The sequence below is a fragment of the Crocuta crocuta genome, unplaced genomic scaffold, assembly GCF_008692635.1.
Source record: "Crocuta crocuta isolate KB4526 unplaced genomic scaffold, BGI_CrCroc_1.0 scaffold289, whole genome shotgun sequence".
NCBI lineage: Eukaryota > Metazoa > Chordata > Mammalia > Carnivora > Hyaenidae > Crocuta > Crocuta crocuta.
This window is the reverse complement of record NW_027533264.1, coordinates 673,255-688,861: the sequence shown is the minus strand read 5'-3', so window position 1 is coordinate 688,861 and position 15,607 is coordinate 673,255. Positions and strand designations below refer to the sequence as shown.

Genomic DNA, 15,607 nt, shown 5'->3' with positions numbered 1-15,607 from the left:
GAGACCGTGGGGCGGGCAGATTAGGAGGCGGGGGCATGAGTCAGGGGTTTGGGAGCCAGGACCTGGTGCTGTTAGAGCAGGTGTGAGCTCAGCTGCTTGCAGAGAACACCGGTGGCTTCCGGAGTGCACTGAGGGACCCCGAGGCTCGTGAGCAGGTAAGCAGGGCTGGGAGGGGCTGCGGGCTGTCCCGTGGCACCTGTCCCGAGGGTTTCTGCAGGTGCACAGCCTGAATCTGTGTCTAGGTGGGCATAGGCGCCCAGTCTCCAAAGGGGGGGGTGCAGGTGGGTGGGTTGAGCACATAAGATGTGTGTTGCTACCCCTAAGGGCACCAGCCCATCAGCACCAGCAGCTGGAGAGCGCAGGGCTGCGGGTGTTAGGAAAAAGCAGCTGGCACGTGGCAGCAGAGGTATGTGTGGCTGGGTGGAGGTGGGGGGCCAATCTGATCCCCCTTCAAATGTGGGTCCTTGTCAGGCTCCTATTTACCAGCCTCTCGGGTCGCACCGGTCTTACAGCCCAGCTCCCTCTTTCCTCCATGTGTGGGGACCCACAGGCCATCGCATCTCCCTCTTGCAAGGAAAATTGTCCACCGACACCGATTCCCCTATGGGATACTTCCAGGGTGTTGACCGGGCAGACCTGGCCCCGTCCCTGTGCCAGAGAGTGTTGTTTGGAGGGAAAGGAGGAGTCCCCCATCACCCAAGGAGCTCAAAACATTTAGGCTAATTCCATGGGATCTGAAGGAAAATCAGAGAGACGGAGATGAAGATAGCAAGTCTGACTTTGATCCCCAGTGCAGTGATGACAATGGCAAACATTTACACTGACCTGGTTATGTGTCAGGCGTTATTCTAAGCGCTTTATGTAGATCAATCTAATGCTACCACAGGCCTGTAAGGTAGGTATCAATATTACCCCACTTTACAGACAAGACAACCAAGGCACAGAGAGGTTGAGTCACTTGCCCAGGGTCACACAGTAAGTGGCAGGGCGAGGATCTGAACCCAGGCAGACTGACTGCGGAGTTCATGCTCTTAACCACTAGCACGAAACAACTCAGATCTGTTTTCTCTTCTGGGAGACAAGCTTGGCATGATGGCTAGAGATGTAGTTGGAGTTAGCTGGGTCAGGATTTGCCCCCGATACCTACCTCCCAGAGGACCCAAACAAGTCAACCCCTCTGAACCTCAGCTTTCTCATCTGTAAAACGGGGTTTCATGACATTACCCGTTTCATGGAGGAGCTTGGGGACTGTAGGAGATAAGGGCATACAGCTTTGTGCGATGTGGGAACGATTACACAAAGGCAGTGCTATGCCACTAAGGAGCCCTCCCCATCATCTGTCACCCCCCCCACCCCAGCCTCTGCCAGCTGTGCTACACCTCCCGGGCTCCAGATGCCCTGCTCACCCTTATCTGGCCTTGCCCTGGCTGACTGACTGGCCAGGTGTTTGGGAAGCTTCCAGACATAGGACAGTGATCGGGTTCCAGGCTCTTATCAGTTCAAGGCCTGGGGTTGGCTGGCAACACCCAGCAATCTGGGTGGTGGGTGTGCCCTGTAAGGCCCCAGAGGAGTTCAAGGCATCTCCGTCCTCATCTCTTCTCTCACTGAGGTCTCAGAAACCTGGTGGGAAGGCCCTCCCATTGTACAGATGGGATGACTGAGGCCTGGAGAGAGGCTGGGGACTGCCCAAGGCTGTTCAGCCTGTCGGTGGCAGATAGGCGGTCCCTCTGACCAACCCACCTCTCAGACAGGAAATGGAGGCCACAGTCCCAGCCGCGCGGTGGGACTTTTAGCACCCTTGAGGCTTAATACCCTTGAGATTGCCAGGGATCCGAGGCCCGGGTCAGGGCAAGGTCAGAGAAGGAAGAAAGAAAACAAAGATGGGAGAAGGGGAAAGAGAGGGACAGAAGAGGCAGAGGAAAAGCTGCGTGACTAGGGTCCTCAAGGGTCCGTGGCCTGGTCATCACTTCCCCTATGACCACCGCGAGGCAGGGACCCCTTCCTTTCTCAGTTTGGGGGGGCTCTATCATGCCCTCTCCCTATCCCTCGGGACTCCGGCACCCCCCGGTCCTCGAAAAGGAATCTGTCTGTCCCATTCTCTCTGTGTGTCCTTCCTGCCCCCTCCCCTCAGCGCCCAGCCTTGTTCCTTCCCCACCTCTCAGCCCTTCACATCCCTCCCCAGCTTCTTGGCCCCGCCCCAGGGTCCCCCTCCTGGGACCTGTCTATCCCCAACCCGATGGGCAGGTCCTTCCTACCCCTCATCCTGCCTTACGATCCTTGGCACCCAACACGTTCTGCTCCTTTCTTGTTGGTCTGGGGGACTTGTCATCTCCTGAAGCCCTTAGCCTGTCGCGTGTTCCCAGCTTGCCATCCCAGTCAGGGCTGGGGGGCTTCTCGAGAGGAGGGACAGCGTCTTGTTGATCTCAGCTCCTTGCGGGCATGGAGTGGGCATGTCTGTCGACGTGACTCGAATCGCTATGGTCGAAACACCCTGTGCTGCAGTGGGTGAGGGGGAAACGGAGCCCCTCCACGCCCAGTCCGGGGCCACCCTACTGCTCCCCTGGCGCTGGTCCTCACATTCCTGGAGCGGGCATGCCCTCCTCTCTGCCAGAGCCACAACGAGGCAAACGGAAGCGCGGGGCTCAGCTGTCTCTTGGCCGAGCCCGTCATCCTGACCCCCAGTCCCAGAAGCACAAGCATGCAGGGCGGAGCCATGCTTACATTCATCCACAACATAGTTATTGATGGCAACCTATGTGGTAACCCTTCTGCCAGGAGCAGGGGATTCAGGGGGGACCGAAACATGGACCTGAGCACTCGAGCCGCTTCCTTACTAGAGGCATCCTCAGATGATGTATTCACAAATGAATCAAGAACCCAGAAAATAACAGATTGGGTTAGAGAATGTGAGGGTGGTCAGGAAGGGACTCTGAAGAGCTGAGATGTGGGAAGGAATGAGGTGTGTGTGGGGGTGGCACCTGGAATGTGAGCAACTGCATGTGCAAAGGGCCTGGCGAAAGGGCTCATAAGGCCAATGGGATAGGTGGGGAGCGAGTATGAGAGATGGAGTGGGGGAGATGGCGTGGAGGAGAGAGACAGGGCCACGTCGTTCAGCACCTGTGCGCCACTCTCAAGGGCGCTACGGCGCTACAGCAGAAAGTAGCCGTTTCTGGGGGAAAAGGGTATGTTGTGAAGACACTCGGGGGAGCCAAGCTCCTTGAAGAAGAAACAGGTCATGTCCCTGGAGTTGGCTAAGTCCTGAGGATGGACAGGAAAAGATGCCAGTGAGGACTGGTGGACGGAGGAGGGAGTTGAATCTGAAGGCCACCCCATCTTCTCAAACACCCTTTGATCGATGCCGCCCAAGTTCCCCCCATCTTTTTGGGCCCCCCATAACCAGCCCTCAACCTATAGATCTAGCTCCTTCCTCCAGGCCCCTCTGACACTTCCTTCCCCTGAGCCCACTGTCTCCCAAGACCTGGGATCCCCCTTCACTCAAACCCCTCTGGGGGGCGGGGGACCCAAAGAGTGTGGGATGTCCTGTGTCTCACTCAGCCTGTGCTGCCCCACTTTAGGGACCCGCAGTGTGGGTTATGCTGGGGGTGTGGATCGCCGCGGACAAGTGAGAAATCTGGACGGCACCATGGGGGATTTGCAGGTGAGTCTTTTGTGGTGCCTGCAGGGCTCCTATCTCGGGGCTCTGGGAACCTGGCCCTGGTCTCCCCACTTCACGGTGGCTCGAGAAGCCTGTCACAGCCCGGCCCTGCTGGCCCCGTCCACAGGACGATTACGAAGAGGAGCTGGAGGACACTTTAGAACGGGAGGACTATGAGGAACCAGATGTCCCCGTGCTTCAAGAGGAGGAGCCAGTGGGTGAGCACCATCTCTCCTCTTGTTGGGATGAGCTGCTGAGCCCCAGACCGAGGCGGGTGGGGAACTTGCCTTCTCCCTTCACCACCACCTCCCCAGCCCCAGGGCCAGTTTGCCCACAATCCTGGCTGATTGAAGGATAAACAGAGTTTTGTTTGAAATGATCACAGGGGGTGACTGCGGGGGCGGGGGGGGGCTGGGGAGTGGGCAGAACCAGTCACCCATGGCCAGGCCTTTCCATTTGGGACAGGGCAGCCAGGCCTGTCTGGGACAAGGGCAGGAGTCCACCGGCCATCTGTATCCATCCAACACCGACTTCTTGGCCAGGCACTGGGTCTGTCCTGAGAGCATCGTTCTGTTGGGGGGTATAGAGGCCCTCAGAAATGGGGGGCCGTGGGGACCCCCCCCAGGGCAGAGAGACATCAGGAAATCTTCCTGGCCCTGCCAAGGTCTCAGTTGGGGAGCCCCAGGTGGGGACCTGTTTACTGTCAACAGGACTTAAGTGCTGGCAATTAGTACTGAAGATAAGAGGCCCCTCTGAGAAATGAGGGCTGGGAGAGGGGTGGGGGGTGGGGGGCTATATAAGGCAGACCCCAGCCTGGCTCCCGGTGCTCCACTTGCAGACAGAGAGGAGTTTGGGGTCTGGTGGGATCATTGAGGCCAGCGGGGAAAGGTAGGGAATCTGGTCCCAGAAGGTGACGGGAGAGGGAAGGGATCCAAGGAGAATCCTAAGACTTGGTGCTCAGGACCCTCCACCTTGGATGTGACCCTCTCTGTCACCACTGAAGATGAGTTCCGAGGGTCTTCTGCAATGCTTGGATGGGGCATGGCAGAGCCAGGCCGGGCCAAGAATGGACACAGGGGGCCCAGGGAGCAGCAGGGGTGGGGTGGGTGGGGTGCGGGCCCCCCGGTCCTGGCCAGCGACAATGGGAGGGAGTGGGCTTCATCTCGTGCTGTGCTGAGGCCCACTGTGGGTGGAGCAGGAAGACCCTGAGGGGACCATTATCTGGGGGCAGCACTAACTGGCCTCTGGGTTTTCAGCTCAACTAGACCAGCCGACAGCCACAGACTACCAAATCAGACCCAGAGACCCGGAGACCCACGAGGTGAGGACCCCTGGGCTCCCCTCAGTTCTCTTTTCTGTGTTGCCCATGGGACCTGCCCTTCTACCAGGGGAAGGGGGGCGAAGAGGGACGGACACAGCTTCCGCATCGGCGAAGCCCACAACCAGGTAGAGAAGGAGTGGGCACCCCGGGAAATAGGCAGAATGGAAGATGCCACCCCTCGCTGATGGGGAGGCTGAGCAGGGAGAGCCCTGGGCAGAGGTAAAGTACCTGCTGGGGGCCTGCCCTCCAAGGTCCCCTGGCCCTGGGCAGGCTGTCACTGGGGGAACACAGAACTAGATACGTGTCCCCCTCTGCCCGGGCCCGCCGGGCCCCGCACTTCCCAGCTGGGCACCAGCCTGTCTAGCTGCTCGGGGCCGCCCTCAGCGAGGCTCCAGGAGGTGGTCACTGGCCCCAAGGATACAGAAAGGGATGCCGAGCCCGTTCAAGGCAGGAGACCCACCTGATGACCCCAAAGTCTTCCTTCTCCTTTTCTTCCCAGGCGTCCTCTCTAGCTCCCCTTTAGGTCCGGAGGTTCTCCAAATGCCTCTGAAATGGGGGTGAGGAGGCTGGTCAGGGAGTCATGGGGAATAGAGCCAGAGGTGTGGGCTGCCCCTCTCCCCACGCTTCCTGCCTCGCTCAACCGGCCCAGGCTGCTGCTCCTGCAGGCCGCCTCTGAGCTCAGGGTCTGCCCCCAGTGCTCCCCAGGACCCCGGGGCTCCCCCAAACATCTCCCAGAGCCTGCGGAGGGCGCACCGTGCCCGGGCTGCCAGTCTTCTCCCCAGGAGGCTGCTCCGGCCCAAGAGACTAACTCAGACTAACTCAGGCTTGCGGGGCTGCAGGTCTACGTGGAGTTGCACGAGCTGGTGATGGATGAAAAGAACCATGAGCTTCGGTGGATGGAGGTGGCGCACTGGATGCGGCTGGAGGAGAACCTAGGGGAGGACGGGACCTGGGGCTGCCCGCACCTGTCCTACCTCACTTTCTGGAGCCTCCTGCAGCTGCGGAAAGCCTTCGCCAAGGGTGAGCCCCGCCGGGCCCCTCTGCAACCCCTGCAAGGACGGCTTCGGTGGAGAGGAGGAGGGCCGACATCCGGCCACCCCGCTCACCCCGCCGCCCCTTGCAGGCACTGTCCTCCTGGACCTGCCAGAGACTTCCCTGGCGGGGGTGGCCAACCAGCTGCTGGACAGGTTTATCTACGAGGATCAGATCCGGCCTGACGACCGAGAGACGCTGCTCCGGGTCCTGCTGCTCCAGCACAGGTGCTCCTGTCTGTGGGGACCTGACTCCCCGGCCAAAGGGCCCGCCCCTCCCCCAGCTCGCCCGCCCCAAGGTCTCCCTAGAGGCCCGGGTGGCCCCTCCCCCGCCAGACCAGGGCCCCCTTTTCTTCCCTGATGGCTCCTGCCTCTGACGCCTCTTGAGGGGTGGCCATGTGTCCACGTTCAGATTTCGGGGCTACTGGTCCTCAGGAGGCGAAGCTCCCGAGGCCCTTCCCTCCATCCATCCTGGCTCCACCTCGTCCTTCCAGACGGAGGCCACCCGCTTGCATCCACCACGTCCTTCCAAAGGAGGTGGCCTGTGCTCCTGCCCCAGGGTCTCTCCGGTCTGGTCACTGGGAAACCCTGCTTGATCCCTCCTACCAAGGGGCCCCACGCTCCTAACAGCCCAGCCTGGACGGCTCACTCAGTCCACACCCCCTGTGTTTCTTGCAGCCATGACAGAGACCGGCAGGACTTGGGGACTGTGAAGCCCACAGTTGTGACGCATTCTGGGGACCCCTCAGAGCCTTTGCTCCCCCAGCACCCTTCGTTAGAGACGCAGCTCTTCTGTAAGAAGGTGAGGCTGGAGCAGGGGCAGCGCTACCCGCATGAACATGCACAGACCTGAGAGTGGTTAGGGAAGGAGGGGGCTGAATGCTCAGAGGGGCCGGAGGCATCCCTTCACCCCTCCTTCCAACAGGGAGATGAAAACATAGAAGGGCATTCACCATCTAGAATTCTGGAAAAGATGCCCCCAGACTCGGAGGCCACCCTGGTGCTAGTGGGTAAGGAGCTGGTGCGCCCTCTCCCTCCGCATCCCCTGCTTCTGCCTCCCTCCCTGGCGCAGCCTTCCTCTACCTGAGCACGGCTGGCCTCAGCAGCCCCCCTCAGCCTGGTGTGACCCCTCCCCGTCGCCCTTCCGCCTGCAGGTCGAGCAAAGTTCCTGGAGCGGCCGGTGCTGGGTTTTGTGCGGCTAAAGGAGGCCTCGACGCTAAAGGAGGCCTCGACGCTAAAGGAGGCCCAGTTGCCGCACGAGGAGGCCCAGTTGCCACATGAGGAGGCCCAGTTGTCACACGAGGAGGCCCAGTTGCCGCACGAGGAGGCCCAGTTGCCGCACGAGGAGGCCCAGTTGCCACATGAGGAGGCTCAGTTGCCACACGAGGAGGCCCAGTTACCACATGAGGAGACCCAGTTGTCACACGAGGAGGCCCAGTTGCCTCTCAAGAAGGCCCCGTCACTGCTGGAGGAGACCGTGCAGGCTCAAGTGCCCGTGCGCTTCCTCTTCGTGCTGCTGGGACCCGAGGCCCCCCACACCGACTACACTCAGCTGGGGCGGGCTGTGGCCACCCTCATGTCGGAGAAGGTGAGGAGGGGCTGGCGAGGGCGGGGGGAGCCTGAGGCTGGGTGGTGGCTGACGTCACTCGCCGGACCAGCCTGGGCCGCTTGAGTTCTGCTAGTTTGGCACATTCGGTCTAACCCAGCTCCTTCCGCCCTGTCTGGCCAGGGACAGGTAGTCCAGGCTCTGGCCTGGCGCTGCCTGATCTGGCCTGGTCTAGCGTGGCCGCTCTGACCCGGTTCCAGCGGGTTAGGTCTGGCCTGGTCTGGCCTAGGCTCCTGTAATTCCATCTGGCCTGCTGAACGCTCCCTGGTTTGCTTTCGTGCTTTCTCCTCTCCCCACTCGATGCCCTGTCTGCCTCCCGTGGGCACAAAACCGTTTCGTGGTGGGCATAAAGGTGAAGGGGGTGGGGCAGGAAAGCAGTGCCTAGCATGAAGGAGCTGGGGGAGAGGGTTCTGGTTCCTGGAGGCCCTGGATGTGGCCTCCTGGGTCCTTCCGTCCAGCAGATCCAGGCAGCCCTGACGCTCTCTCTGGCCCCCAGGTGTTCCGCATTGAGGCCTACCTGGCCCAGAGCCGGGAGGAGCTGGTGGAGAACCTGGGGGAGTTCCTGGACTGCAGCCTGGTGCTTCCTCCCTCCGAAGTCCTCTCTGAGCAGGACTTGCTCAGCCTGGCGTCCGTGCAGAGGCAGCTGGTGCAGAGACGAGCGGGCGCGATCAAGCAGGAGCCCAGACTCTACAAGGGCCTAGGTGCCTACCCTGCAGCCCCCAGAGACCCTGCGGTTCCCCGGCACAGCCCTGCAGGGCCCTGCCCCCCATCCCCACATCCAATACCCTGGTGTCCCCTCTCTCTGTCCTCCTGTCTCCCAGCCTCCCTGGCCACCCCATTCCCAGCAGATGATTCTCCCCTCGGGGCGCCTGGGTGGCTCAGCCGGCTGGGTGTCCGACTCTTGATTTCAGCTCAGGTCAGGATCTCACAATTTGTGAGTCTGAGCCTCTGGCTGGGCTCTGCGCTAACAGTTCGGATCCTGCTTGGGATTCTCTCTCTCTCTCTCTCTCTCAAAAAAAAAAAATATAAACGTAAAAATAAGGAAGACTTTCCCCTCGATTCCTCTCTCCCCACACCTCCTCCTTTTGCCCTCTGTGACCACAGTCCTGTCCTTGACTGCAGATTTGAATGGGGGTCCGGAGGCCCCTGGCGGCCCGGAAGACCCTCTACGGCGGACAGGCCAGTTCTTTGGGGGCCTCATACGTGACATCAAGCGCCGCTACCCCTACTATCCGAGCGACATCATAGACGCATTCAGCCCCCAGGTCCTGGCTACCGTTATCTTCATCTACTTTGCTGCGCTGTCACCTGCCATCACCTTCGGCGGCCTCCTGGGTCAGTGTCTCTGCAGGGCCCCCCCCGCCGACCCTTTGGCCTCTCTGTTGGCCCGGCCTTCCGAACCGAGCTGACAGTCTGGGCCCCTGCACTGGCCTGCCCGTGAAACTCTCTATGGGCCCCTGGAAGTGACCTCTTGGCCTTGACCACACTATCACTTCTACCTGCAGGAGAAAAGACCTATAACCACATGGGGGTGTCAGAGCTGCTCATCTCCACGGCGGCCCAGGGCATCATCTTCTCCCTGCTCGGGGCTCAGCCGCTGCTTGTGGTTGGCTTCTCAGGACCGCTGCTCGTGTTTGAGGAAGCCTTTTTCTCGGTAGTTCTGTTCTGGCCCTTCCCCACCTACCCGACCCGCGGTGCCTGGGCCTGTCCGTCTGACCCTCCCCCTCTCCCGGCCTTGCAGTTCTGCAGCAGTAACAACCTGGAGTACATCGTGGGCCGCGTGTGGATCGGCTTCTGGCTCGTCCTGCTAGTGGTGCTCATTGTGGCCTTCGAGGGCAGCTTCCTGGTCCAGTTTATCTCCCGCTACACCCAAGAGATCTTTTCCATCCTCATCTCCCTCATTTTCATCTCTGAGACCTTCTTCAAGCTGATCAAGGTGGGGGCCACGGCAGTGCTCACAAACATGTGCACACACCATGTGACCGTGTGTGTCATTGCACACGTGACCATATGGCACTTGTGCAGCTGTGTCTTCACAGTGTGTGGCTGTGACCACATTCATGTTGACACCTGCTGCCTGTGGGCCAGTGCTCTTTTTTTTTTTTTTGAGAAGGAGAATGGGAGCATGAGACGGGGAGGGGCAGAGGGAAAGAGAGAGAATCCCAAGCAGGCTCTACACCCAGCCCAGAACCCAACATGTAGCTCGATCTCACGACCCTGGGATCATGACCTGAGCCAAAACTAAGAGTAAGATGCTTAACTGATTGAGCCCCCCAGGACCCCTGTGGGCTGGTACTCTTGCTGTGATTGTGCATGGTGCCTGGGCCTCTGTGTGCCCATGTCCAGTGCTGTATGCCCTCTCTGCACTCACCTCCAGAACCACAGGGCCTGTGGTTGGAGCTCCCTGCCCCCTCACCTCAGTCACCTTAAACTATGCCTATCTCTGCATCTGCATTTTATATGGAGGAAGGGTGGACACTGCGTGTCTGCCCCTGATTCTGTTGGTTGGTGGGGCTTTCTGTTTCCACGTCTTTGAAGCCCTTTCTAGGAACCCCCTTGGCACTTGTTTCTTGCCCACCAGCCTTCTCAGGCCTCCCAGTCCCTGCATACTCACGTGCACACACACTTGTACTCATTGCCACCATGGCCTAACCCCATCCAAGCCGAGCTTGGTCTATGCTCCCAAAAACCAAGCTATAGAATCCCATTGTCCCTCTGTTACCCTGCCAGTTAAGAAGATAAGAGGATGGATGGATAATAGATGGATGGATGGATGGATGGATGATGGACAGATGGATGGATGATGGATGAAGGATGGATGATGGATGGATGGATGGATGGATAGATGATGGACAGATTGATGGATGGGTGATGGACAGATGGATGGATGGATGGATGGATGATGGACGGATGGTTGGATGGATGATGGATAGATGGATGAGAGGGAATAGAATGCCTTGGTTTTCTGTTGCAGATCTTCCAGGACCATCCACTGCAGAAAGAATATGACTACAACGTGACAATAGTGCCAAAACCTCAGGCTCCCCTGCCTAATACAGCCCTCCTCTCCCTTGTGCTCATGGCGGGTACTTTCTTCTTAGCCATGATACTGCGCAAGTTCAAGAACAGCTCCTACTTTCCTGGCTGGGTGAGCACACCTCCCCTCACCTTGCCCTTGCCTACATTGCCCCCTCTCAGTCCGAAGCATGCTTCTAGGTTCCTCAGTGTCCTTAGCTCTCCTTTTTACCCTAGATTCCCATTCCCCGTTCCAAACCTCCCTGATCCCCTCCTCATCTAGGCTTTCACTCTTCAGGCAAGCCCATCTCTGTTTCTTAGCATGCCCAGGCTGAGAAGCAAGCGGGGAGCCAAGGACAGCTTTTAGAAAAGGGGTGGAGAAGCTGAGAGGCCAGAGGTTGGGCTGGGCCAGGGGGAGAAGAAAGGAGGCAGGTACACTGAGGTGCAGGACAGGGCATTAGATGTGGATGGACTCCCTGAGAAGCGCAAGGCGCCCTGGGTGAAGAAGAGGCAGGAGGGGTGGGGAAACGACCAGGCACTGACCACTGATTTCTGCCCTCAGCTGCGACGGGTCATTGGAGACTTCGGGGTTCCCATCTCCATTCTGATCATGGTCCTAGTGGATTTCTTCATCAAAGACACCTACACCCAGGTGACCCTCTCTCTCCCCACTGTCATTTCATTCTCCCAGTATCCCCCTCCCGAGAACAGCTTTCCCAAACCTAAAGCCAGCTAGAACTACCCTTACTCATCTCTGCTTCCCCTGAGAGCCCCAAGTTCTTCCCACAGCCCTACAGGACCCCTCTGGCTGAAGCAAGGGCCTGGGTCAGACCGCCTCTTTACCCCAAAGAATCTGCTTTAGCCAGGCAGATCTGAGTGTGAATCTCAGTTCTGCCACCAAATAGCTGTGTGATGCAAGGCAAATTACATAGCCTCTCTGATCCCATTTCCTCATCTATAACGCTGGGAATGAGAAGATGTACGTAAAGGGCTTAGTGCAATGACTGGGTACAAAGTTGTTGCTCAAAAGAAGTAAGTTCCCAAGTGCCCAGGCTCCTGGCACCCCCTGCCTCCCTGCCCCCACCCCCCATCCCCCGGTGTTCTCACCAGCATTGCCTTCCCACAGAAACTCAGTGTTCCTAAAGGCCTGTCCGTGTCCAACTCCTCAATCCGAGGCTGGATCATCCACCCTCTGGGCTTGTATTCGCCCTTCCCCCTCTGGATGATGTTTGCCTCCGTCCTGCCTGCCCTGCTAGTCTTCATCCTCATCTTCCTCGAGTCCCAGATCACCACGTAAGAGCCAGGGTGGGGCTGAGCCCGGGAGGGTCCGAGGCGGGGAAAGGGACAGGCTCCGGGCAGGCATGACACCAAGGACCGAGCGCAAGTCTCAGTCCAACCTGTGGCCCCTCTGGATGAGCAGGAGTGATGGATGGACAGGGGCAGGCTCAGGTCTGGTGGGACCTGACATTGCATAATTTGGGGAAGCCTTTTGAAGAAAAGGAATACAAAATGGGAACTCAGAGTGAGGAGCTGGAACTCAGGAGGGACCTGTACCAGCGAGGCTCCCTGAAGTTCAGTTTCATTAGCTGCAGAGTACCTCTGCTTGTGGACGTTCTAGGCGAAATCTAAAGATACTTCTCTTTTAGAGTCTAGATTCTCAAGAGGGGGTGGGAGGGAGGGGAGCAAGGAACTCTAAGGGAGATGGACACAGCAGGATAAATAAGATACAGAGAGATCCAAGTGGGGAGAAGGAAGGAGGGGGCAAAGAGGGTGNCACCAGGCTGCTTATCAGCAAACCAGAGCGCAAGATGGTCAAAGGCTCTGGTTTCCACCTGGACCTGCTGCTAATTATAGGCATGGGCGGTGTGGCTGCCCTCTTTGGGTTGCCCTGGCTCAGTGCCACAACCGTGCGTACCATCACCCACGCCAATGCGCTCACCGTCATGGTCAAGGACAGCACCCCGGGGGCCGCACCGCAGATAAAAGCCGTCAGGGAGCAGCGGATCAGCGGGCTTCTGGTCGCTGTGCTCGTGGGTGAGTAAGAGCTGGCTACACTCTCTACCACCCCCTGGCCTCGCTCCGGGCCCCGAGCCCCTGCCCCTTAGGATCCAGTGCCTTCTCCAGCCCTATCCACACTGTAGCCTGGTCTCCCCCACATGCCCCCTGCCCGTATCTCCCCTGTGTTAGCTGTTCACATGAGGGAACTCTGGAGGAAATTTCCAAGGCACTGAGATGGACATCTGAGCGGGGGAGGAAGTGGGGGTGGGGGATCCTTTACGGAGGACTTCTCTAGATAGGACCCAGAATTCAGAGTTTTATCCAACAGAAGTTCAGTGAATGGTGGGTTTCAGCCCTGCCCTGCTGCTAACCTAGTATCCCTCCTTGTCTCTGGACCTCAGTTTCTCTGTCTGTACCATAAGAGGGGTCATTAGATGCCCCTGAGGTCTCTCTAGCTTGACTGCTCTGTGACTGATGCCAAGGGCAGTGCTCCAGGCATAATCTGGGGTGGGAGAGAATACAGAGGGTCACTGGGGTTGATCCAAGTTCTGGAGCCGCGGAGAGCCCAGCTGGGCTTAGTGTGGGCAGCACCACGGTCACTGATAGAGGAAGTGACCCTCTGGAGAAGTTTCTTAAAGGAGGCAAAGTTGGTGTTAGCTGGAGGGGGGTTAGGGTTTGGATAGGTGGAAGGGGGTGGGGGCATTCTGGGCTGGGCTTCTCTGACCTCTGTGATCCGCTGAGGCTAAAAGAAAAAGCTTTGAAATCTGGCAGGCAGAGTTTGACTCCCTGATCGGCCAACTTAGTAGCTGTGTGGTCGTAGGCAAGTTGCTTCACCTCTCTGAGTCTGTTTTCCCATCTGTAACATGGGGGTAATACCTATTAAAAGGATCCACAGAAAGGGCTTCTTATGGTGCCTGTGGTTTCATTCCCCAGCCCCTGGTGCTGCCGGCCCTCTGGGGCCCCCCAGGGCTAAGAGTGTGTGGTTCTCCCTGCAGGCGTGTCCATCCTCATGGGGCCCATCCTGTCCCTCATCCCCCTGGCTGTGCTGTTTGGCATCTTCCTCTACATGGGGGTCACATCCCTCAGTGGCATCCAGCTCTTCGACCGCTTCTTGCTTCTGTTCAAGCCGTCCAAGTACCACCCGGTTGTGCCCTACGTCAAGCGGGTACAGAGCCCTCCTGGCTGCCCAGCCCAGAGTGGGGTGGGGGTTGCAGGGCGCCAGGACAGGGCGGGCAGTAACCCCAGCCTCCTCCCGCAGGTGAGGACCTGGCGCATGCACCTGTTCACGAGCATCCAGATCATCTGCCTGGTTGTGCTGTGGGTAGTGAAGTCCTTCCGGTCCATCTCGCTGATCCTGCCCTTCGTCCTCATTCTCACGGTGCCTCTGCGCCGGCTCCTGCTGCCTCTCATCTTCAGGGACCTGGAGCTCCAGTGTGTGAGTGGCTCTTCCCCACCCCTACCCTACAGACCTGGGGCGGTGAGGGGAGGGAGGGAAGACAGGGCTGTGGCTGGGCCGGGCCCCCAGAGCTGGGGGAGGGGGAGGNGGGTCTGGAAGCACAGGAAGGCAGTAGAGCGCAGAGGTTAAGGTCCCGGCCTGGGGCCTGCGTCCCGATCCAGCTCTGCCCCCTCCTCGTGTCTGACCCGGAGCCAGCGGCCTCCTTTCTCTACGCCTTGGGTTTACCCACCTGTAACGGGGGGAATAGTGGAGAGAGTTCAAGGGCACACAGGCTATGTTCCACGTGGGCTCTCCCGACCACTGAGCGGCTCGTCCTGTGCTCTCCTGAGTCACTCTGGAGCATCTCCCCTCCAGGAGAATTCTTCCACCATGTGACAGCCGCCGTGGGGGCTGCCCTGGTGAAGGGGTGCCCTGCCCACCCTCTGCAGGCCCTCTCCTGCCGGGACCGCTCATCTAGACCAAACCTAGGGGCTGAGGGGGCAGGACATGACTCGTCCAAGGTTCAGACAGAGGCGGGCCCTCTCCCTCCAGAGGTGCCCTCCGCGCTGGCGGGAGGGCTCATCTGCCCCTCTCTTCCCGGAAGCTTACCCTCTCTCCTGCTCCTCTACCCTCCAGCTGGATGCTGACGATGCCAAGCCAAACTTTGATGAGGAGGAAGGTCAGGATGAATACAACGAGGCCCCCATGCCGGTGTGAGGGGAAGGCCCAGGCCTCAGAGCCCCTTCCACCTTCCCGCCTCCCCATTCTTCCAGGAAAAGCAGAAGTTCATGGGTATCTCATAGACTNGGTCCACGCTAGGAAATTCACCGTGCAGTCCCCTCCTGCTGCCACAATGCCACGTGGGGCTCCCGAGCTGGAGGACTGAGCCAACCTCTTCACAGCCAGTACAGACAAGGGCAGTGGCAAGGGAGGTGGGGGCGTGGGGGGTTGAGGTTCAAGTTCCTGCACGCTGTGTGACCTTGGGCAAGTCCCCTGACTTCTCTAGCCTCTGCTTCCCCTTCTGTAAAATGGGTATATTTATCATAATACCCACATTACAGGACGGTATTGAGGACCAAAGATAAATGTGAAAAAAGAGCCTTGTCAGCTCTGAAAGGACTGTTCATATGATAGCTATCGTGCTTCTTCAGGCGGGCCCAAGGTCACACAGCTCCTGAGCCATACAGCGGGGGTTTGAACCAGGTCTCCTGACTCTGAGGCCAGAGCCCTATGCTCTACTTCAATCACCCACCTTCCCATGCCCAGAGATGTCCCTGATGACTCCCCCCTCCCCTTTACCACTGTCTCTGGGACCCTCTTCTCTGGGGCAGAGAGAGGTGTCCTGGGGAGGGCAAAGGGCAGGTGAAGACGCAGTCAGGGCTGGGACCCAGGACTCCTATGTGCTCCCTCCCTCCTCCCGTGCTCTCACTCGGTCATGTGTTCATTCATTCTACAAACATTTACTGAGGGCCCTGGGCCCTGCAGATACAGGGCAACTGAGACAAGACTCTGCCCTGGGGTGGGGGGTGGGGGGGCGGTGCACAGT

General features: G+C 59.0%; 1 protein-coding gene across 1 annotated transcript; it reads left to right on the top strand.

Moving 5' to 3' along the window:
* Positions 1-91: 91 nt before the first annotated feature.
* On the top strand, positions 92-14,861 carry SLC4A1 (solute carrier family 4 member 1 (Diego blood group)). The gene is made up of 20 exons (XM_077747715.1): positions 92-155; positions 3,576-3,658; positions 3,783-3,873; positions 4,912-4,976; positions 5,816-5,996; positions 6,100-6,235; positions 6,686-6,809; positions 6,933-7,017; positions 7,162-7,595; positions 8,110-8,314; positions 8,736-8,948; positions 9,119-9,267; positions 9,355-9,549; positions 10,588-10,761; positions 11,191-11,280; positions 11,755-11,921; positions 12,409-12,662; positions 13,622-13,791; positions 13,885-14,061; positions 14,698-14,861. The coding sequence occupies exons 2-20, from the start codon at positions 3,644-3,646 to the stop codon at positions 14,776-14,778; spliced, it is 3,006 nt and encodes a 1,001-aa protein (XP_077603841.1). The 5' UTR covers positions 92-155; positions 3,576-3,643; the 3' UTR covers positions 14,779-14,861.
* The last annotated feature ends 746 nt before the right edge of the window (positions 14,862-15,607 follow it).

Excerpts from the sequence above, each read along its gene's own strand:
- SLC4A1 (XM_077747715.1), top strand. Across the intron at positions 6,810-6,932 it reads CGCAGCTCTTCTGTAAGAAG|GGAGATGAAAACATAGAAGG; the intron begins GTGAGGCTGGAG and ends TCCTTCCAACAG. Across the intron at positions 8,315-8,735 it reads CAGACTCTACAAGGGCCTAG|ATTTGAATGGGGGTCCGGAG; the intron begins GTGCCTACCCTG and ends CCTTGACTGCAG.